Genomic DNA, 23,464 nt, shown 5'->3' with positions numbered 1-23,464 from the left:
GAGCTGTTGCTCTGCACCACGGCCCCTCTGCGGTCTCTGCAGCCGTTTGCATTTCCTGAAACCGGATCTTGGTGTCAGAGCCGCCCCTGGGCCGGGCGGGCGCCTCAGCCATGGCCCTGCGCAAGGAGCTGCTTAAGTCCGTCTGGTACGCTTTCACCGCGCTGGATGTGGAGAAGAGCGGCAAGGTCTCCAAGTCCCAGCTCAAGGTGAGGGGCACCCGGGGCGCAGGGGAGGCCGGCAGACACGTCTCATCAGCCCCTGCTGCCTGAAGCTAGACTTGAACCCTGTGTTCCTCCTGGGGCACCCAGCTAGCCAGGGACCCAGGAGGGGTGGGAGGGCCCGTGCTGGGGAACTGGGGCAACATGGCCTAGTGGATGCTGCTGCCCCCTGTCCAGAGGCCCCAGTGAGGTGTGTGCAGGGGCATCGCCCAGAGCCCTGGCCCCCAACTCTCGGGAGAGTAGAGGTGCCATCATGGGATTCTGAGGGCCACAGGCCAAGCTGCATCCCAGACTCCGTGTGACGAGCACACGTCTCCCCAGAGTCAAGCTCGGGCACACACCCTACTCCTTCCTGCCGCTTCCTCCTGGCTTTGAAGAGAGACAGTTAGCTAGTGCTTGTCAGTCACTTCCTCTCGGAGCTGAGAGAGAGGGTTCAAGAGCCTCTCGCAGCCCCAAACCAGGCCAGCTCAGTCATCCTTCGCAGGAGAGCAGCTCCCCTGGACCTTGCCTCCCAGGTGGGACAGAGGTGGGAAGGGGCAAGGACTGAAGACCCCATTATACTGCTGCCTGGCTCACCACCCCCTTCACACCGTACACGCCAGGTTGAGAAACTTACCTTAGACCCTGAGAACTCGAGTAGGGAAGGGGTGGAATCTGAGCCCAGGAAGAGCCCCATCAGTGATTGCCCTGAAATTCATGCTTGGTCCTAGATAATTCCTGGGGGACCAAAACGTTTATCGCCTTCTTTCCTGTAGCCCCGCGTTAGTGCTGCCTTCACCCTAGTTAGTGGGGAAGAAACAAGGCCCTAGGCCGTTGGAGCCAGGGAACGCGGGGAGTCAGGAGCAGGGTGGGCGTCAGCCCTCTGGGATCTGCCTTAGGGATTCATTCATTCACTCTACAAATATTTACTGAGCACCAGCTACGTGCCTGGCATGAGGCTAGGCCATAGTATCCTGGCATCTCCCCTGCCACCCACCCCCCACAGAGGAGGAGCGCAGTCTCAAGGAAACCTCCATTCTAATTGATCGAGCTAGGAGGTGCCTGGAAACCTGGGAGAGACGGATGGGACAGGTTAGGCATTGTACCCCACCCCTATTCCATCCCCCTACTTTTGAACTTGGACACGATGAACTTGGATGTCCCAAACTGGTCCTATCCCATAATCGACCCCTTAGCCAGACTTGTGAGCATCCAGTAAGTGATTCTTGGCTCCCCCAGGAAGGAGAATCCACTACCACTTTTGATCATCTGAGAGAATCTCCCAACAGACAGGTTCTTCCTTACGTTCTACTTAAATTGTCTTATTGCAGGTTATGTAATCTAGTGAGGTCTTCAGTATAGACAGAGGAAAAGCAGATCATCCAAAATCTGTCCTTGTGGAAACTCCATGTCCTGCATCCACCTCCCACTCTGCCCCTTTAACATCTTCCAGGAACAATCCCAACCTCCACGGTTTGTTGTCTCCAAGGTTCCATTTTCTACCACTCCATCACCTGTGGCCCTATGACACCTCCAGACTCTCTAAGCCTCTCATACAAGGAAGATACAGCACTCCATGGCTCTCCGGTTCCTGGGCCAATCAGGCAGTAAGCCTTCCTAGTTTGAGCCTCTAGTTTGAGCCTCTGTCTTGGCCTCTAACTGGGTGGATGCCTGTTCCCCACCCCCACAGGTTGAGTATTTGCAAGGAAGATCGCCTGGGGAGCTTGCATACTTGAACCATCTGCTGTCTTTGTACCGCTTCGCAGCTCACATTGAGCCCACTGCCAGCAGCCTCTGTGGTCCCACAGGATCAATGGTAGATTTCAGCCCACTTGACAGAAAACTTGTCCACTCTGGGAATCTGAGCTAGCAGTGGGAGCCTCAGGCCCAGTGGCCGGTGGGGCATAAATGGTAGGGCCCATGTCATAGGAGAGGAAGATAAGGAAGGCAATTCTCCTTCAAGCCCATAGTGCTAGATACTGGAATGGGAGGAAGTAGTGATAGTGTTGGGGGTGGGGATGCCGGAAAGGCAAAAGAGCAATAGAGAAGTGGCCAGAAGGCAGAGGAAGAAGCAGATGAGACACAGACCCGCAGGGCAGGGCACACTCCTTCCACTGGAAGACTTGGTGAGAAGGGAAGAGATCTTGGGGTTAGCCTGTCCTTGCTAAAACTGCCTCTGGCCTTGGCGTCCTCAGTTGGGAAGAGGCAGGAGACCCGCACCAGCCCAGAGCAGGCTGTCTGTCTGCAACAGTCACCACTTCTCCCCTGATGCGTTGGTAGAAAGGCTGCCACCTGCTGTCCTGGGCAAAGCCGTGATGAGGCCAGAAGGAGGAGGAACAGCAAGTGCTCTGAGAAGTACCCCAAGGAGTCAGGATTGTTTTCTCTGAAGAAGAGAAGGCTTGGGGGAGAGATGAGATGAGTTTTCTTCTCTGAATTCTTTTTTTTTTTTTTTACGCGGGGCTCTCATTGTTGTGGCCTCTCTCGTTGCGGAGCACAGGCTCCGGACGCGCAGGCTCAGCAGCCATGGCTTATAGGCCTAGCTGCTCCGCGGCATGTGGGATCTTCCCGGACCGGGGCACGAACCCACGTCCCCTGCATCGGCAGGCGGACTCTCAACCACTGCGCCACCAGGGAAGCCCCTTCTCTGAATTCTTATAGAAAGTACAATAGCCTTTGTCCAGGTGGGTTGAGAAAAATAAAAATAGATCAATAAGAATGGCACTTCTGCCCAGAACGGAGTTAGGTTGAACACAAAGTTTCTCAGGACTGTGAGCTTTGGCAGGGTCCTCAGAATCTCCCTCTTTAAAGAGCTTTAGGAGTGAGTTCCCATCCTGACAGTGGGCTGCAGGGAGGCGAGCCTTGGGAATGATGGGTTTCCTAACGGCCATACCATCTTCCCTCCGGGAGCAGCTTTGGCTTTAGGCTTCATGGATGATCAGCTAAGAATTTGGCTTCCCCACTCCCTGACTGCCAGGGCTGGGGTGAGGGTCCCGAGATTGGGCGCGTGGTTGGAGCAGTGCGTCTCAGTGGGGATCCTAGGAGGCTCACCACTTCCCGTTGACAGACAGGAGCAGGGGGAAGGCAGGGAGGGTGAACTAGGGCCTTCCCTACTTGGCTCTGTCAGGTCTCCCAGAGCCTCTCATTGGCACTCGGGGCAGTCCTGGGGCCCAGGGAGGGTCTCTTGCCCACCAAGAGCCTCTGAGCTTCGGGCTGTGTCTCCTCTGGAGAGGGACAACCACCTTCTCCTCGGTAGAGGAGAAGTTAATAACAACTCCTGTCCCAGAATCTGAAGAGTGGGGTCTTCAGCTTTGCCCCGACCCCTGCCTGCTGTTGGTCTCCTCAGTCTACAGTGTGGAGGAAGGGGAGGATGATTCAATGATGTGCAGAGCACTTGACTCGGAGCCATATAAGCTGAGGCCTATATTGCTCCCCAGTAGGGTGACCTTAGGCAAGTCACTGCCCATCTCTGAACCTCTGGTTTCTCATCTGTAAAGCCTGAGGGCTGAACTGGGGATCACCACGCTCTCTGGCTAGCCTCCGAAAATAAATTTTAACAAAGTACCTCAAACAGGTGAAATTGATCCTTGATGCAGCTTCTCCTCTCCCTTTTCTGAGCCTCTGTCTTTCCTTTGATGCTGACAGCCAACCCCTCCAAGCCCCTTCTTGCTCTCAGCAGGCACACAGCTAATCCAGAGATTCCCATCTTTTAAAATTCCTGGTGCTACTCCCTCATGATAGTTTTGCTTTAGTACCCCACTGGTTGAGAAAAATACATTCAGTGACTCTTAAAAAGGATCTATATATTTTAAAAGAATTACTTAGCACCTAGCTACGTTTAAAGACTATAGGCCATCTAAACGAGAGAGAGAGAGGAGAGAGAGAGAGAGGAGAGAGAGAAAGAAAGAAAGAGAAAAGAAAGAAAGAAAGGAAGGTAGGAAGAAAGAAAGAAAAAGGAAGGAAGGAAGGAAGGAAGGGAAGGAAGGGAGAGGGGAGGGAGGGAGAAAGACTAAGGCCAGCTAGGAGAAAGAAATTAGTCATTCTTTTTGTAGTTAGTGCTTGGTACTTTTATGGATTCCCATACCCTCTGTATCTGCGTCAACTCCTGAAGTCTGCGAACTACAGGACCATGGGCCTGGCGCCCATTACATTGCTGCACTGGAGCTTTTAGGAAACTCCCAAGCCCCCAGGGGAGAACCACACCCCCAACATGCCTCCAGAGGAAACAGTGAATAAATGAAGCCTCTTAAAGGTCAATGGCTGCCAACCCAGAGGTCAGGGGCTGCTTGGGTGGGTGGGGAAGACAGAGAATCCTCTCTGGGGGAGCCCAAATGGCAGCTTGTGAAAACTACAGACACCTGGACCCCACCCCGGAAACTCTGAGTCAGTAGGTCTGGGCGGGCCCCAGCAGATTTCAGTTTCAACCAGCTCCCCAGGTGATTCTGATGCTTAACCTGAGCCAATGTAGCAGAGATCTAGCTAGGGCTTTAGAATCAGTCTTTGAGCAAGAGGACACTCCACCTCTCTGAGCCTTGGTTTCCTCCTCTGTAAAAGGAGGAGAATGAGAGCCCTGCCTCCAGGGCTAAGGATTGATTGAAATCGGCAGGTGAGTTCCGCAAGCCAGCCTCCACTCCTGCCATTTCCTTTCCAGCATGACCTTCCTCTGGTCACACTCTCTCCCCACCCCCGGCCCTTACCCGCACCCAGGCACAGGAAGCCTGGCAGTCTGAGGTCGGCTGAGCTCTCTGGGGAGAGGCCCTGAGCCCTGAGTGTCTAGAGCCTTTAATTCCTCTTTGTCCTGACACCTGATGGCTAACAGGGTCGGAGCCTCTCTGCCCTGGTCTCCTCAGATTCCCCTGGCAAAATGTCCAGGTGAGGAAGGTCTTAGAGGAGAGCGTGGGCCAGTGAACCAAAGAGAGGAACAGCTCAGATAACTGTGTGCTGCTGGGTGGCAGGTTCTATCCTGGGGTGGGAGGGAATTTGTACATCATCTCCTTGAACTCCATTTTTAGAAATGTGAAAACTGAGCCCCAGCGAGGTTCATGTGCTCAGAGAGATTCAGTCCACGTCCGTCTGACTTTTGTATTTTTCCTGCTTCTCCCCTTGAAGCACTTAGGTTCATTCAGTAGATATTTACTGAGTATCCATTATATGCCAGGTCCAGTGATACAGCAGTGGATAAAACAGACAAAAAAAACGCACGCTTGTGTTGCTAACGTTCTAGTCAGAGAACACAGATGATAAAATAAGTGATACATGACATGGAGGAAAATAAAGCAGAAGATATCCCTATCCTTACTGTGGGGGGTAGAGGGGATAGGATTACAGATTTAAGTAAGGTGGTCAGAGAAGCCCTCCCTGAGAAGGTGACACCTAAGTAAAGATCAGAAGGAGGAGAGGGTGTGAGCCATGACCTGGGCGAAGAATGTTTCTGGTTGAAGGAATATCAAGGGCCAAGGCCCTGAGGCAAGAGTGTGCCTGGTGTGCTTGAGGAATGCAAAGGGGCCAGAGGGGCTGGAGAGAAGTGAGCAAGAGGGATGAGGTCAGAGAAGGTACAGAGTAAAATCTCTGGAAAGACTCTGAGATTTTACTCTGAGAACCTTGGGAAACCACTGCAGCATTTAAGTTAGACTTGAGGAGTTAGTCAAAAACATTGATTAACACAATGTGGGGGACACTGTGTTGAGCTCTGGAGTCAGGGTTGAGATTAGAGTCTTTGCTGCCCTCAAGGAATGTAGAACACCCAGAAATGCTCACACCAACAGGGAACAGCAAAAGAACATTATCACAGAGCAACTTAATAGCAGGGTACATTAATAACAGTGGTTAATGGCACCCTTTGTCTTTTAATCTCTATAGTTTAAAAATGTTGCCATGAAAACAATATATGCTCCTGGTTCCGAAGAATATAATTTTAAAGAAGTTGAAATTTACTAGAAAAGTAAAACATGTTTTACTGGTTAAAAAAATTGAAAGACAAAAATAATGTTAAAGAATGTGAAATTGCCTCCCCTCCCTGGGGAAGAGTGGTAGGGTGATAGCTGTTAACAGTTTGCTGAGTCTTCTAAATTTTTTCTATGTACAAATAAACTTACTAGGTTGAACTATATGAAATTGCTGATGTTTGATTGTTTTGACCTACTAAAATAGCAGTTTAATATGGTTCAGCATAATCTTTGCACACATATTATTTTACAAATATTTCATTCTACAGCTTGCTTTTTTCCACCTGCCAGTATAGTATGCATATCTTTCCATGTCTGTTCATACAAATATAATAATAAAAATAGCTCACAACTTTTATTAAGCAATTTCTATTATTGCACTATGTACCCGGTGCTGTGCTAAGCTCTTCATTCTAAAACACCCTGTGGAGCAGGCGCCTTTTTTTCCTCAAAGAGGAGGAGACTAAGGTCTTGGAGAAGTTAAATCACCTGCCCATAAGTACACATGTGGCAGAAGTTAAATTTTCAACCACACACAGGTCTATGACTTGGTGTACCTGTCCCCTCTTTTTTTTTTTTTTTTTTTTTTTTTTTTGCGGTACGCGGGCCTCTCACTGTTGTGGCCTCTCCCGTTGCGGAGCACAGGCTCTGGACGCACAGGCTCAGCGGCCATGGCTCATGGGTCTAGCCACTCCGCGGCATGTGGGATCTTTCCGGACCGGGTCACAAACCCGTGTCCCCTGCATCGGCAGGCAGACTCTCAACCACTGTGCCACCAGGGAAGCCCACCTGTCCTCTCTTGAAGGAGCCTTGGGCTGTCTCCAGTGCCTCATTTATTCTCCGTTTCTTTCTTTCGTCTTTCTTTCTTTCTTTCTTTTTCTTTCTTTCTTTTTCTTTCTTTCTTTTTTCCTTCCTTCCTTTCTTTCTTCCTTCCTACCTTCCTTCCTTTCTTTCCTTCCTTTCTTTCTCTCTTCCTTTCTTCCTCCCTTCCCTCCTTCCTACCTTCCTTCCTTTCTTCTTTCCTTCTTTCCTTCATTTCTTTCTCTCTTCCTTTCTTCCTTTCTTCCCTCCCTCCCTCCCTTCCTTCCTTCCTTCCTTCCTTTCACCATGCCGCGGCTTTCGAGATCTTAGTTCCAGGACCAGGAATCAGCCCGTGCCCCCCGCAGTGGAAGCGCAGAGCCCCAACCACTGGACTGCCAGGGAAGTTCCCAATGCCTTTTATTCTAAACTATGCTTCAGTGAGCATTCTTGTACAGGTAACTGTTCTCTTGAGCATCTATAGGTTAGATGATTAAAATTGCTGGGGTCATGCCCAATTTTATTTTTGATACAGTCTTGCCCTCCAGAAAGACTACCAATTCACATCTCAACAGTGGGGCATTTGAGTTCCCATTTCTCCACAACCTCCTCAATACTTGATAGTATCAGTCTTTTGCATCTTTGCTAATTTGTTAGGTAAAAAATTGCACTTTCTATATGAGAAGGGAACTTATATTTGTTCTGTGCAGAGCTAACTCTCTCACTCTCTCTATATATATATCTCACTCCATCCTCACGGCCCCTATACGTGGTGGGTATTATCCCCTGTTTCACTGACAATGATACTGAGGCTCAGGGGGTGAAGGAGTTTATCCAAGGCCTCATAACTAGAAAGTGAAGGTTCCTGGCCTTCCATATCCCCCCGCACGCTTCACTGGAGTGTAGCCATTTGGCTGGGCTATGCAGGAAGCTTCCTCAAAGAGGTGCTTTAGGAGGCTTGAAGAAAGATAAAGACATGGGTAATTTGAAAAGAGGCCAGGAGGCAACAGGTAGAAATATGTGAAACTCTTAGAATAACACCTATCTCTTCAGAAGTGGGTATTTGTCTTGTGTTGGTCACCCTGGATTCTAAGTGCTAAGCATGGAGTGGTGGCACCTCTTAGAGTGTGGACTGGTATCCTATGACCACGGATGTATTAATCATGTATTCTCTGCATATAGGTGGTAGAAACCAAGCTCAAAATAACTTAAAGGAGATGTTATAGATTGACTCACATAACCAACAAAACTCCAAGCATAGTATTGGCTTCAGGCATGGCTGGATCTAGGTCCTCAAATGATGACTCTTTATACCTTGACTCTGCTTTTCTTCACTGATAGCTTTATTCTTAAGCAGGTACTTCCCACACAGGGACAAAAATGTCAGCTACCTCTATCTTCTAACAGCTTAACTCTTTCCATGTATACCCATGGGAAAGAGTACACTTCTTCTCCACTAGAGGAAGCAAAAATCCCAGGGATGATTCTCATTGGCCTAGATTTGGTCATGTGCATCCTTGAACCAAACACCACGACTCCAATGTGCCCACCTCTGCAGCCAGGTAGGGTAGGGGTGCAAATGGCCAATACCACAGATATTGAAAATGGGGGAGAGTTACTTCTCAAAGGAAAATCAAGGCTCCATTACCAAAATAAGGGAGGGGGGCAGAGTTCATCAGGAAGAAACTTCAGATGTCCTTTAGAGCAAGAGTAGGCAAAACCAAAGATGGCACATGAGCTAATTTGAAGATCATGGGAATGAGCGTTGGGGTGGGGATCAGAGATGGCTGTCCAGAGGGAAAGGAGGGAAAAGAGATACACCAATCCCCTTGCTGGGCCCCCCCTACTTCCCACTTTGCTGAGTTGAACCTGAGGCCCAGGAGAACATTAGGAAGAAGTCTCAAACCCTTCTACCCCTCCTCTCACAAAAGAGAATAAAGAAATGAAGACTTGGTATACACGCCATCTCTAGGATGTTGCCAGCTTCTGCCTCAGAGGAGCTGATTCCAAGGTGGACTGCTGGTGGTGGAAGCAGCCCTTAAATACAGCATTTATTGACTGCCTTTGGTGTGCAGAAGAGGACATAGGTGCTGTGAGACATAAAGATGAACATAGACCTGGCCTCCAGAGTTCACTATATAGTTGGGGAATGAGGCTCAGGGTCAATATATATATATTTTTTGTTGTTATAAATTTATTTATTTATTTTTGGTTGCATTGGGTCTTCATTGCTGCGCGCGGGCTTTCTGTAGTTGTGGCGAGCGGGGGCTGCTCTTTGTTGCAGTGTGCAGGCGTTGCATTGCGGTGGCTTCTCTTGTTGTGGAGCACAGGCTCTAGGTGTGCAAGCTTCAGTTGTTATGGCTCGTGGGCTCTAGAGCACAGGCTCAGTAGTTGTGGCTCATGGGCTTAGTTGCTCCACAGCATGTGGGATCTTCCTGGACCAGGGCGCGAACCCATGTCCCCTGCATTGGCAGGTGGATTCTTAACCACTGCTCCATCAGGGAAGCCCCAGGGTCAATATTTTAATGGGGAAGCAGCCTTCAGAGCCGGGAACAACCAGTTGCAACCTCAACTCTGCCAGTTACTCTTAACCTGTCCAAGCCTCAGCATCTTCATCTGAAAAACAGAGATAATAATGTCTGTATATCATGGTTGACGAGATTAGACGTGGGGTATAGAAAGCACCTCATACAGTGACTGGCACATACTAGGTGACAATTTTTAATCATTCACGCTGTCTGTGATAAGTGCTATAACAGAATTACCCCAAGACAATTTTATCTTTTTCCTGATCTCCTCGTTCAAGCTTCAACATCTTTGTTCTAATATCCTGGGTTTGTTAACCAACCCATTTCCCCTCTGTACTGTCATGGCCGCCATCCCTTTTAGCCTTGTCCTCCACATCCCACAGACCACTTTCCGTGGCCCTTCTTTGCTCCCTCTCCAGCTCCCTTCCATCTTTAGAAGGGCAGTGACTGGAACTGCACATGCCCTTCCTGGAGCAGACACACTGGACTCTAGGCACACAGCAGCCTGAGTCTTTGATGGTAGATGTCAGGCTTCTGCCCTTGAGCCTTGGGATCTGCAGAGCTGGATTTGGATCCTAGGCTCTTGCTCAGTGTGGGTCCTTGGGCAAGTTACTGGGTCGGTTGAGCCTCGGCGTCCTTGTCTGCAGAAAGGGCACATACCTGCCTGACGAAGTGGCAAAGAGCATGGCCGCCTTGGTTTGAATCCCAGCTCTGCCAGCCCTGTGCCCTTGGGTGAGTTACTTAATGTCTCAGAGCCTAGGGTTTTTTTTCATCTGTGAAATGAGGATATAAACACTTGTTATGTGGGTTAAGTGAAGTATATGTAAAGTGCTGAGCACAGTGCTTGGTGCATAGCAAGTGTACAAGTTTTAGTTTTTTGGATTTTATTGAGGTATAATGTACATTTTAATTTCAGGTTTACAACGTAATGATCATATATATATATATCTATATATATCTATATCTATATCTATATATATATATATAGTGAAATGATCACCACAGTGAGTCTAGTTAACATCTGTCACCATACATGGTTACACAAAATTTTTTTTCTTGTGATGAGAATTTTTAAGACCTACTCTCTTAGCTACTTTCAAAGATGCAATACAATATTGTTAATTATAGTTACCATGCTATATATTATATCTCCCCAGGACTTTTTTTTCAATATTTATTTATTGTATTCATTTATTTAGCTGCGCCGGGTGTTAGTTGCTGCACGCGGGATTTTCGTTGTGGCATGCAGGATCTTTAGTTGCGGCATGCAGGCTCTTTTAGTTGCAGCATGCGGGATCTAGTTCCCTGACCAGGGATCGAACCCGTGCCCCCTTCATTGGGAGCTCAGAGTCTTAACCACTGGACCACCAGGGAAGTCCCCTCATGACTTACCCAAAGTTTGTACCTTTTGAGCACCTTCACACATTTCACCTCCCCGCTCCACACCTCTTGCAACAGTCTGTTCTCTGTATCTGTGAACACCTTTTTTTCCCTTTTTAAAAAATTCTACATATAAGTGAGAGTGTATGGTATTTGTCTTTCTCTATCAGACTTATTTCACTTAACATAATGCCCTCAAGGTCCATCCGTGTTGTCGCAAATGGCAAGATTTCATTCCTTTTTTAATGACTGAATAACATTCCATTGTGTCTATATATACAGAAGCTTTAGTTATGATTGAATTGAATAATGTATGCAGAAGACTCAGCCAGAATGGGGGTGGGGACAAGTGAGGAGGTGGGAGCCGCCCTTTGGCCCAGTTTTGGTTGGGGTTCAGGAAGGCAAACTGCCCTCTGTCTCAGGTGCTGTCCCACAACCTGTACACCGTCCTGCACATCCCTCACGACCCTGTGGCCCTGGAGGAGCACTTCCGAGATGATGACGATGGCCCTGTGTCCAGCCAGGGGTACATGCCCTACCTCAACAAGTACATCCTGGACAAGGTGGGGCCCCTCTAACCTCTCCCCACTTCCCAACCTGACCAGCACCCTAATACATTGCCACCCCAACTCCTCTCCCTATGAACCCCATTTCTGTCCCCTCTGTCCACCCCTGCTCTCCCATCTCCATCCTTCACCTCCCAGCCACTTGCGCCCTCCTGGCTCCCCTTAACTCACTCTCAAGCTTCCTCCTCTCTATCCTAGCCTCCACCTTTCCCACGACCTTCCACCCCATCCCTGCCTAGCTTCCAGCTGTAACTTTTACAAAAGGCTCTCAAGTTTCCCCCAAGTGCTGTCCCCCCTGCTTCTCCCAGCTGTCACTGTCTTCTCAGGTTCTCCTTGACTGTCCACTCCCTCCTGGGCTTCCCCTTCTTTCTCCCTGGGCTGAGGGACCTGAGTTTCTCTGTGTGCAGGGGACTTGGGGGCAGTGGTTGTGAGGGAGTGGTGGCAGTAGCAGGGCTGGGGGCTGGGGTCAGGCTGGTTGGTCAGCTAGTTACCTGATCATCAGCTCAGGGACTCCTCAAGTTAGAGCCCCAACATGGCAGTGTGGGGAGCAGGGGAATAGATGACCCTAAGAAGCCAGCTGGAGCCTAGTTGGGTGGTAGAGCAGGGACGGGGCAGCCTTCTCAGCTGACTTGCCGGCCTGGTGGCAGGTGGAGGAGGGGGCTTTCGTTAAGGAGCACTTTGATGAGCTGTGCTGGACCCTCACGGCCAAGAAGAACTATCAGGTGGATAGCAACGGGAACAGCATGCTCTCCAATCAGGATGCCTTCCGCCTCTGGTGCCTCTTCAACTTCCTGTCTGAGGACAAGTACCCTCTGATCATGGTTCCTGATGAGGTAAGCCCCAGGGACTTTATCACTTGGGGACAGACCTTAGCAGAACCATGAAGGAGGCCAAATTGCCTCCATACTTTCCCACATCCCCTTTCTTCTTTACCTCCCCACCCTGGGACCTGTTCACACCCATCTGTCTCCAGATGCTTAGAAGTGTCCATATCAGAACAATTATGCCTTCTCCCAGGAGGTCAAAAACTACACTTCCTTCAAGGCTCTGCTAGCCCTCACAGTAGGAAAATGATCTGCAAATTCTATTTACACAGAGGTGTGAATGCCTGATACATGACTGGGCATTTAAAAATGAGAACATTTAAAATCAAATGGCAGGATTTTAGGCACTGTGGCAACCTGAGAAGGATGCTATTATTAGGGGAATAGAGACCTTCCTGGGACATCTCTCCAGTCACTCCAAGTGTGCAACCAAGTCTGCCCCTGGTTTCAGACTTTCTCTTCCCATCTTCTACAATATAGGGGAGAGCCTGGGCAGACTCACCTCAGGGCCCCAGAGAAGGCATCCTGGGAGTAGAGGCCTAGAATCTAGCCTCTACCTCCTTAACTCATGGGTGAAGCCAGGGCAGATGCCCCCCCTTTTCCAGTCACCCTGTACCCTCCCTCTACTCCCCCTCCTCTCTCCCCTGTCCATTCAGCCTTCTCCTGACCCTTTAGCCCTTTTGGTGGTTGCGAAGATACCAGGGCGAATTTAGGTCTTTAGAGTAGGGTACGTGGGGGAGAGATCCACCGTATTTACAAGAAGTCCTGGCACATCTAACTGCGCTCAGATTCGTGCCCTTGCTTCTGTTGAAGAGTGAGGGGTGTCCCGCCCCACTCCCAGCAGAGACCCAGTAGCCCCCAGAGTGAAAGTCCTGCAGAGAGTTTCCCAAGGAGCTGCTGGGGCAGTCGAGGGACATGTGTCTATCTATACAGACACCTGGCTGGCTGGGCATCTTTGTCAGACTCCTGCCAGTCAGGACGAGGTGGCCTCTCAGAGGTCAGAAAGCTGCTTGCTAGTGTGATCAACATGCAGTGTGAACAAACTGCAGCAGGAGGTACCCCAACCACCACTTCCTGTTCCTCTGTAACAGGTTTCCTGTCCCTGCTCTGCTTACTCCACCTCCAATCCCCTTGCCCTCCCATAGGGGAAGGATCCCTAAGGTTGGGGCTTGGGGCTTGGAATAAGGAATCATGGGATGCGGATCTGAATTGAGTTCTGGCTGCTACCAACTTGCTGTATGATTCAGAGCAAGTCACTTCCCCCCCCGCACTTTTTTTTTTGAAAGGAATTCCTTTATTTTTTATTATCATTTTTTATTTATTTATTTTATTTTTTATTTTTGGCTGTGTTGTTGGGTCTTCGTTTCTGCGCAAGGGCTTTCTCCAGTTGCGGCAAGCGGGGGCCACTCTTCATCGCAGTGTGCAGGCCTCTCACTATCGCAGCCTCTCTTGTTGCGGAGCACAGGCTCCAGACGCGCAGGCTCAGTAGTTGTGGCTCACGGGCCTAGTTGCTCTGCGGCATGTGGGATCCTCCCAGACCAGGGCTCGAACCCATGTCCCCTGCATTGGCAAGCAGACTCTCAACCACTGCGCCACCAGGGAAGGCCCCCTTCCCCTTTGAGCCTCAGTTTTGTCATCTGCAAAGTGAGGGTATTGGATGAGAGGACCCTTGTTCCCCTGTTGACATTTTCTATGACTTGCTGTCTCGGCCTGGCCCCTGGCCCCCTCAGCTCCCACCTCACCCTGCCCTTAATTCAAGGCAGGAAGGAGTGAGACTGGAGCTTGGGGAGGGGATGCCTGAATTGAAGTTGGGGCTCCAGGATTCCCTCCTAAATCTCTACTCAGGTGTCCTCCAGTGTTTAGTTGTTTTGTCCTCTGACCCTACCCCACCGTCCTGTCCCTGGTCACTTCTGCCCAGGCCCCGGGCGCCTGATGGGAGCGCCCCCTGGTGTTGGCACCAGCGCCACAGGCTGCTGCAGCCACCAAGCCTTCCCTCCCCCGCTCCAGGTGGAATACCTGCTGAAGAAGGTGCTCAGCAGCATGAGCTTGGAGGTGGGCTTGGGTGAGCTGGAGGAGCTGCTGGCCCAGGAGGCCCAGGCAGCCCAGAGCACCAGCGGGCTCAGCGTCTGGCAGTTCCTGGAGCTCTTCAACTCAGGCCGCTGTCTGCGAGGCGTGGGGCGAGACACCCTCAGCATGGCCATCCACGAGGTCTACCAGGAACTCATCCAAGACGTCCTGAAGCAGGTCAGGCCAGGCTGGGAACTAGGGGAGGACCCCGAGGAGGGTGAAGGTGGGGGGGGGGCAGTGATGCCTCTGACTTTGCTCTGGCTGGCAGGGCTACCTGTGGAAGCGAGGGCATCTGAGGAGGAACTGGGCAGAACGCTGGTTCCAGCTGCAGCCCAGCTGCCTCTGCTATTTCGGGAGTGAAGAGTGCAAGGAGAAAAGGGGTACAATCCTGCTGGATGCGCAGTGCTGCGTGGAGGTGAGGGGGACAGTTGAGGGGGTAAAGCACATCTCAAGGCTCAGAGGGGCTCCAGTGCAGTGTGAAGGCAAGAGGGTCAGGAGGAGGGTAAATGGGAAAAGCCACAGTGACAAATTCCCGCTTAGATGAGTGCAACCCAAATACAGCTGACCCTTGAACAACACAAGTTGGAACTTATATGTGAATTTTTTTCAATAAATACATTCAGGAGTACAGCCAGCACCATCAGCAGTTGGTTGAATTTGCAGATGTGGAACCAGGATACTGAGGGCTGACTTTAAAGTTATATGTGGATTTTTGACTGGGCAGAGGTTTGGCACCCCTAACCCCTGCATTGTTCAAGGGTCAGTTGCCTGGGTACTGGGTACCTCAAGGCTATTCTCAGCCATGGCAGCAATTTTTTTTTTCTTTTAGAAAAGTAACACACTTTATTTTTTCTTCCAGTTTTTTTTTTTCTTCCAGTTTTATTGAGCTATAATTGACATACAGCACTGTATAAGCTTGAGGTGTACAGCATAATGATTTGACTTACATACATCATAAAGCGATAAGCACATAAGTTTAGTGAACATCCCTCATCTCATATAGATACAAAATTCAATAGAAAAAAATTATCTTGTGATGAGAACTCTTAGGATTTATTCTCTCAGCAACTTTCCTATATAACATACAGCAGTGTTAATTTATCATGTTGCACGTTACATCCCTAGTACTTATATCTTATATCTGGAAGTTTGTACCTTTTTTTCTTTTTTAAAATTTATTTTATTTATTTTTTGGCTGCGTTGGGTCTTCATTGCTGCGCGCAGGCTTTCTCTAGTTGCGGCAAGCGGGGGCTACTCTTCGTTGTGGTGCACGGGCTTCTCGTTGCAGTGGCTTCTCTTGTTGTGGAGCACGGGCTCTAGGGCGTGTGGACTTCAGTACTTGTGGCACACAGGCTCAGTAGTTGTGGCTCACAGGCTCTAGAGCGCAGGCTCAGTAGTTGTGGCGCATGGGCTTAGTTGCTCCACGGCATGTGGGATCTTCCCGGACCAGGGCTCAAACCCGTGTCCCCTGCATTGGCAGGCGGATTCTTAACCACTGTGCCACCAGGGAAGCCCTGGAAGTTTGTACCTTTTGATGACCTTCATCCAATTACCTTCCCTCTATCCCCGCAACAACCTCCCTCCCCACCTCTGGTAACCACAAATCTGATCTCTTTTTCTATGGATTTGTTTGTTTGTTTTTGAAGTATAATTGACCTACAATACTGTGTTAGTTCCTGTTACACAACGTAATGGTTCAGTATTTCTATATATTTCAAACTGACCTCCACAATAGGTCTAGTTATGATAGGTCACCATACAAAGATAACTATGTAATCATAGTTATTGACTATATTCCCCACACTATTCATTTTACACCCATGACTCACTTATTTTGCAACTGGAAATTTGTACCTCTTAATCTTCCTCAACTTCTTCCTTCCTCTCACTACGCCCCCTACCCTCTGGCAAACACACCTGTTTGTTCTCTGTATCTATAACTCTGTTTATGTTTTGTTATGTTTGTTCATTTGTTTTGTCCTTTTTAGATTCCATATGTCAGCACTTTTTTTAAAAAAACCAAACTGCAAATCAAATACTAAAGTCATTGATGAATAATGTGGACTTTGCTAAAGATTTCAGAGGAGTGGCTTATGTCTCACTCTACCCAGCAAAACTTTCTAAAATTCCTCTGAAGTTCTTTCTCCTTCACCCAAATTCCATTCCCTTTGGCAACTCTATACCTCCCTATTCTTTCTCCCTTCCCATCCCTTTTCCTCCCTTGACTCTGTCCATTATTTTAGAGGCTTAAAACAACAATTTTAAAAACTGTAGTGAAAAAATATACATAACATGAAATTTGCCATTTTAACCATTTTGTGTTACAATTCAGTAGCATTAAGTACATTCACTTGTAACCATCCCAATTGTCTATTTCCAAAACTTTTTTATCATCCCAAATAGAAACTCTGTACCCATTAAGCAATAACTCATCCGCCCTTCCTTCCAGCCCCTGGTAACCTCTATTCTGCTTTCTATCTCCATGAATTTGCCTGTTCTAGGTGCCTCATATAAGTGGAATCATATAATATTTGTCCTTTTATGTCTGGCTTCTTTCACTTAGCATAATGTTCTCAAGCATGTTGTGACATGAATCAGGACTTCATTCCTTTTTATGGCTGAATAATATTCCATTGTAAGGATGTACCACATTTTGTTTATCCATTCTTTGATGGATATTGGGTTGTTTCCATCTTTTTGCTATTGTGAATAATGCTATTTTGAACATCCAGGTACAAGTTTCTGGGTGGATATATTTTTTTTCTCAGGGTACATACCTAGGAGTAGAGTTGTTGAACCATACATTAATTCTATGTTTAATTTTTGAGGAACAGCCAGACTTTTCTACGGTGGTTGCACCATCTTCCATTCTTACCGGCAGTGTATGAAAGTTCCAATGTATCACCAACACTTTTCATTTTACCTTAAAAAATGTTATTATTATAGTCATCCTAGGCTCTATCCATTTTTGTCACATAGGGAAACAGCTGTCATTGTGGAAACAGCACAGATCTAGGCAGAAATCCAGCTCCACCACTAATAGGCAGTGTGAATTGGGCAAGTTCCTGGACCTCTTAGAGCCTCAGCTTCTTTCTCTGTAAAGTGGAGCTAATAATCCACGCCTGGTACAGACTCTAGAACACATGAAGCTCAGTAGGTGATAGCTATTATTTTCCACTAGAATGTAAGCTTAGGGAAGGCAGGGATTTGGTCTGTTAGGCACATCTCAGTATCCCAAAGGCCCAGAGCAATGAGTGGCACTCAGTAGACACTACAAAATATCTGTGGAATGAATGAATGGAGAACTTTCTCAACAGGCAGGGCTTTGTGGAAATGAACGGTCTCGATAGTGAGGACCCTGTCATGGGAGATGTTCCAGCGTGATCTGCATAAACACTGAGTGATCCCTCTGTGCTAGGCCCCGTGGAGAGATACCAAGAGAACAGTCCCACCTTCAAAGAGCAAAGGATACGGAGCTGTGGGCACACAAGTATCCCCATAACTAACCTTCAAACCGGGCCACGCAGGCTCCTGTCAGAGTGGGAGGGGTGCCCGGGGAGGATGGCCAGCCAGCGGGGGTAGGGGCTGGAGCTGCAGCACCCCTGGGGCAGGTGTGGCCCTGGCTCCAGTGAAGCCAGCCTGTCTGGGACCGTCCACCCTCTCCCAGGTGCTGCCCGACCGAGAAGGGAAGCGCTGCATGTTCTGTGTGAAGACTGCCTCCCGCACGTACGAGATGAGCGCCTCAGACACGCGCCAGCGCCAGGAATGGACGGCTGGTGAGTGCTCGCTGGGTGGCCTGGACCTGGCTGGCCCTCAGTCGCCTCACCTGTGAAAGGGGGTGACAGCACTTTGCCCAGCGGGAGGCTGGGCACTGGACACGGGCAACTCCTAAGGCCCCTTTCTGGCGGTGGGTCACCTCGAGGCTGCCCTGCCCCTGGCCAGCCCCTCCCGCTCCCTCCGCAGCCATCCAGACGGCGATCCGGCTGCAGGCCGAGGGGAAGATGTCGCTGCACAAGGACCTGAAGCAGAAGCGGCGCGAGCAGCGGGAGCAGCGGGAGCGGCGCCGGGCGGCCAAGGAGGAGGAGGTGCTGCGGCTGCAGCAGCTACAGGAGGAGAAGGAGCGGAAGCTGCAGGAGCTGGAGCTGCTGCAGGAGGCGCAGCGGCAGGCCGAGCGCCTGCTGCAGGAAGAGGAGGAGCGGCGCCGCAGCCAGCACCGCGAGCTGCAACAGGCGCTCGAGGGCCAGCTGCGCGAGGCTGAGCAGGTGGGGCAGCACAGCGCAGGAGGCGGTGGGCTGAGGGGTGTGGTGCGGTCAGGCCTGGGAGCTGAGCACTGGGGGCGGGGCCTGGGGCGGAGCCTTGGTCGAGGGCGGAGCCACGCATTGAGGAATGCAAGTGGAGGCGGGGCTTGTCTTGAGGGGTTTTGGGAACAGAGCCTGTGGGCTTGAAGGATGGGTATGGGACGGGGACTGTGCCAGGAACAGGGCCTGTGGGATAAGGAACCTGGCCGAGGGATGGCTTGAGAGGAGAGATGGTAAGGGGGCGGGGCCTGAGCCTACGAAATGGGAGGGTCGGACCTGAGTGCTAGGTGTAGAGTGGGACCTGGCTCAGAAACCTTGGCTGGGGGCGGGACTTGGACAGAGGAGCTGCTAAAGACGGTGTGAGTGGGGATGAGTTTGGACCAAGGCTGGACTAGGTTGGACTAGACTTGATCTGAGTTTATAATGAAACCATTTTGGGGAATGCAGGATGGGAGGAAGGCAGGATGAATGTGGAGGTGGACTAAGCGTGTAGAGGCAATTAGATTTAGGATTTAAGAGATCTAGATCTGGAGTCAGACACTGTGGATTCAATCCCAGCTCTGCCTCTTAGGAACTGTGTGATCCCAGGCAAGTTACTCAGCCTTTCTGTGCCTCAGTTACCTGTGACATGTTGATGCCAATAGAACTTGGCTTATAGAGGTATGGAAAGGAGGATCAACTAAGGAAACACTTCGAGTTATAATTGTTATAACAATTATAATTATTGTCATTCCCTTCCAAGCACTACCCTAATTATAATTATAAAACGTTATATTATAATGTATAATAATAATTATTAAGTCTGGTGCTAAAAAGGGGATGACTTGAGCCCCTTTCCCCCATGTAGTTCACTGATCATTATCTGAATTAGTCAGGCTTGCAGAGGGGGTCAGATCAGGAAACGCTGACATGAAGGAACTCCCCAGACCCTCACCCAGAGATAAGTAGTTGGGCTGGCCTAGCAAAGCCCTGGGGAAAGGAGCAGCATACCTGCTGCCTCTCTCCCCCATGCCCCCATTGACCTGGCTCCATTTCCCGAGCAGGCAAGGGCCTCCATGCAGGCTGAAATGGAGCTGAAGAAGGAGGAGGCTGCCCGGCAGCGGCAGCGCATCGAGGAGCTAGAGGAGATGCAGCAGAGGCTTCAGGAGGCCCTGCAACTGGAGGTGAAAGCTCGGCAAGACGAGGAGGCCGTGCGCCTAGCCCAGACCAGGTAGAACTGAGGGGCCCTTTCTGCTTCCCCTCCCTGACTTCCCGACCCCAACCCCGCCCCACTTGCCGAGCACCTGCGAGGTGCCTTGGCTCTGGAGGTGACAGAGTGGATGCCTGGCAGACTGCTGGAGGAGGAGGAGGAGAAATTGAAGCAGCTGCTGCAGCTGAAGGAGGAGCAGGAGCGCTATATTGAGCGGGCACAGCAGGAGAAGCAGGAATTGCAGCAGGAGATGGCCCTGCAGAGCCGCTCCCTGCAGCAGGCCCAGCAGCAATTGGAGGAGGTGCGACAGAACCGGCAGAGAGCCGACGAAGATGTGGAGGTGAGGCCTGGGGTGGAGCAGCTTGGAGGCTGCCAGGTGAACGAGGGTGAGCGTGTTAACGCACAGGCTCTGGAACCTTCCCTCAAGCTCTATCCCTCAGGCTCCATCATTGCCTGGCCGTGTGACCTCTGACAAGTTGCCTAACCTCTCTGAATTCCAAGTCCCTTATCTGAGAAAGGAGACTGATAATAGCATTGCTATGAAGATTAAATGAGATAACACGTGAAATTAAGTATGTAGTAAGCACTGAAGAAACCTTAGCTATGACTTTTATCATTGTTATTAATCTGGGCAAAAATTTTTCCTCCTACTCTTCCAGCCCCTACTTTGCTGTCCCTGTACTTTGGCTCCATTCTTTGGAGCCTGAATCTCCATAGAAGACTTTTTTTTTTAACTTTTGATGTTTTGTTTTTATTAATATTGATTATTTTTTTTGCTTTGTTGGCCTACATGGTCATTGTAAAAAATTCAAACATAGAAATAAGTATCAAAGAAAGGGAAAGTTCCTCTATGATTCCCCACCCCACAACCGCTGCTAATGGCTGAGTGAACACTGGAGCAGAGGCTTTCGCATTAGGTCTTGGGAAGGTGGTGTAATGCAGTGGTTCAGAGCTCCGTGTATGTCCCTGGGCAAGGCACTTAACCTCTTTTGAATTTGTTTGCTATTAACTTCTGCTCTGGAAGTTAAATAAGATATTAGTACATCTTAGCTGCTTAATAAGTGGAAACTATGGTTATTTCTGACCCTTTGAGGGCCTGTGAGTCCCCTGAAATTCGACGCCAACTCATTATGAGTTGAGTTCTTAATGATTTCATAACTCTTTATGAACATACATGAGTTTTTCTGGGGAGATGATCAATAGCCTTTGTCAGATCCTAAGGGGCATGTGAACCTGAAAAGGTCAAGACTCTCTGTCTTGGAGGGTGGCTCTGACCCACTCCTCCCTGGTCCTGCCTGCACAGGCTGCACAGCGGAAGTTGCGCCAGGCCAGCACGAACGTGAAACACTGGAATGTCCAGATGAACCGGCTCATGCATCCAATAGAACCTGGAGGTGAGGAGGGTTAGACCCTGGAGCTTTCCCTGGAGCGGGGATGGAGAAGGGAGGGTGGAAGGGATACCCCCAGATCTACCGAGCCAGCACAGGACTGCAGGTCAGCGGGTTCTCCTCTCCCCCTTTGCATGCACCTTGCTCCTTCCTCATACCTGCCTTTTTTCTGCTAGACAAGCGTCCCACCACCAGCAGCTCCTTCACAGGCTTCCAGGCCCCTCAACTTGCCCGCCGTGACTCCTCCCTAAAACGCCTGACTCACCGGGGATCCCACGGCAGCAAGACCCCCTCACCCAGCAGCAGTGAGCAGCAGAAGTCCCTCAATTGTGGGGAAGAGGCGCCCATCTCAGCTTCTGCCCCTCAGGAAGATAAAGTGGACCCAGCACCAGAAAACTAACCTCTACTAGCCTCTTTACCCCAACCTCATGCCTACTAGGACCTGGCCACAGCTGGCCTGTGGGTGACACCAGCCTCTGCAGAAGAAGGAGCTACAGTCCTGGTGCCAAGGGCCCAGGCCCTCCAACCACGAAACAGTCCAGAATGGAAACTGGTTCATCTTTTTGCACCAGCCCCAGGCCCCAGACCACTGAGGCTGTCAGGGATGTTAATCCTTGAGAACTCGACCCTGTGCCTTAACCCAAAGGACTCTATGCCCTAGGCTGGGAAAGAGAGTCAACAAGCAAGCCAGGGGCCATCTGTCCCCAGACTGCCACCAAGTTGTGGAGGCACATTTCCAAATAAAATCAGCTCTTGGGATAAATTATGCATCAGGTCTATAGTCTGTCTCTTCTACCATTTTCTCTCTTCTTCCCTCAAGTCCAGTTATATGTCCCAGAAAGAGTAAGGTATAATGCAGTGGCTAGGAAAGTACACTCTGCCACTTTCCAACTGGGTGACTTTGGTCAAGCTTCTTCACCTCTCTGTGCTTCAGTTCCCATGTTGGCAAAATAGGGATAGTATAGTACCTACCTTACAGGGTTGTTCTGAGGATTAAGTGTTCAGCACGTGAGCAAGCACTATTATTGGTATCACCCCAAAGTGTTTATTGAATGTATATTCTATGCCTTGCAATTTCCCAGTTTATTTAATTCTCATGGCAATGCTGAGAGGTGGATATTATTATTCTCATTTTACATGTGTGGAAATTGAGGCTCAGAGAAGTCAGGTAACTTGCCCAAATCGTTTCAAACTTGCTTCTCTTCCCATATTGTCTGACTTACCTACCTTGTTACCTAAGACAGAGATCTGGGAATCTAGGATGACTTGCTCCCTCCCTGCCATCCCCCTCATGAAAAACCCATCATTAAATCCAGTAGATTCTCTCTCCTTCATGCTCTCATATCTACTGCTCAATCTCTATCCCCATGGCTCCTGGCAAAATTTTATCCTCCACCTGCATGCTCACCTTTGACTCCTTCTCCATCTTGCCCCATATCTAATCAGTCTCCAACTCCAACGGATTGGATTTTCTTGGTCACTCTCAAATCCACCCCCTTGGGGCCATGTCTCATGGCTACTGCCTTACTCTGGCCCTTGTCACCTCCCAATTGGACTAGAGCAGTAACCAAGTCTCCTTGCTAACCCTTCTCCCCACAGCTGCCTGGATAGGCTTTTTTTTTTTTTTTTTTTTTTTTTTTTTTTGCGGTATGCGGGCCTCTCACTATTGTGGCCTCTCCCGTTGCAGAGCACAAGCTCCAGACGCGCAGGCTCAGCGGCCATGGCTCACGGCCCCAGCTGCTCCGCAGCATGTGGGATCTTCCCGGACCGGGACACGAACCCACGTCCCCTGCATCGGCAGGTGGACTCTCAACCACTGCGCCACCAGGGAAGCCCTAGATAGGCTTTTTTTTTTTTTTAATATTTATTTATTTGGCTCTGGGTCTTAGTTGTGGCACTCAGGATCTTCGCTGGGCCATGAGAGATCTTCAGTTGCAGCATGCAGGATCTTTTAGTTTGGCATGAAGGATCAAACCCGGGCCCTCCTGCATTGAGAGAGCAGAGTCTTAACCACTGGACCACCAGGAGAGTCCCTGGATAGGCTTTCTAAAATGCATATCTATCCTTGACTCTTTCCACTTTCCAGTCTCTCAGTGGTACCCTGGATAGTCAAGTTCACATTCCCATATGGGGCATACAAGGCCCTTGACGATCAGCCCAGGAGAGCCTCCTATGCCTCTGCTTTATAGATCTACTAGCAGCTCCCTCCTTTTTCTTCTTCTGAGCCTGCACACTGGCTGTTCTTTCCATCTTACTTCATGTAACAGCCTCCATAACTAGATGCTTG

At 49.7% G+C, this 23,464-nt stretch overlaps 1 protein-coding gene across 1 annotated transcript; it reads left to right on the top strand.

Moving 5' to 3' along the window:
* Positions 1-52: 52 nt before the first annotated feature.
* On the top strand, positions 53-21,940 carry DEF6 (DEF6 guanine nucleotide exchange factor). Its single transcript, XM_033864380.2, has 11 exons — positions 53-206; positions 11,268-11,408; positions 12,059-12,244; positions 14,243-14,479; positions 14,571-14,717; positions 17,970-18,078; positions 18,266-18,564; positions 19,644-19,810; positions 19,931-20,129; positions 21,093-21,183; positions 21,354-21,940. The coding sequence occupies exons 1-11, from the start codon at positions 111-113 to the stop codon at positions 21,575-21,577; spliced, it is 1,896 nt and encodes a 631-aa protein (XP_033720271.1). The 5' UTR covers positions 53-110; the 3' UTR covers positions 21,578-21,940.
* The last annotated feature ends 1,524 nt before the right edge of the window (positions 21,941-23,464 follow it).

The sequence above is a fragment of the Tursiops truncatus genome, chromosome 10 (genome assembly GCF_011762595.2).
Source record: "Tursiops truncatus isolate mTurTru1 chromosome 10, mTurTru1.mat.Y, whole genome shotgun sequence".
NCBI lineage: Eukaryota > Metazoa > Chordata > Mammalia > Artiodactyla > Delphinidae > Tursiops > Tursiops truncatus.
The sequence above is the reverse complement of the archived record's forward strand: the minus strand, read 5'-3'. Positions and strand labels throughout refer to the sequence as shown.

Bases quoted from the DNA above. Each gene is read 5' to 3' on its own strand.
- DEF6 (XM_033864380.2), top strand. From the start codon at position 111: ATGGCCCTGCGCAAGGAGCTGCTTAAGTCCGTCTGGTACGCTTTCACC. The intron at 12,245-14,242 runs GTAAGCCCCAGG...CCCCCGCTCCAG, and splicing joins TGATCATGGTTCCTGATGAG to GTGGAATACCTGCTGAAGAA. The intron at 21,184-21,353 runs GTGAGGAGGGTT...TTTTTCTGCTAG, and splicing joins GCATCCAATAGAACCTGGAG to ACAAGCGTCCCACCACCAGC.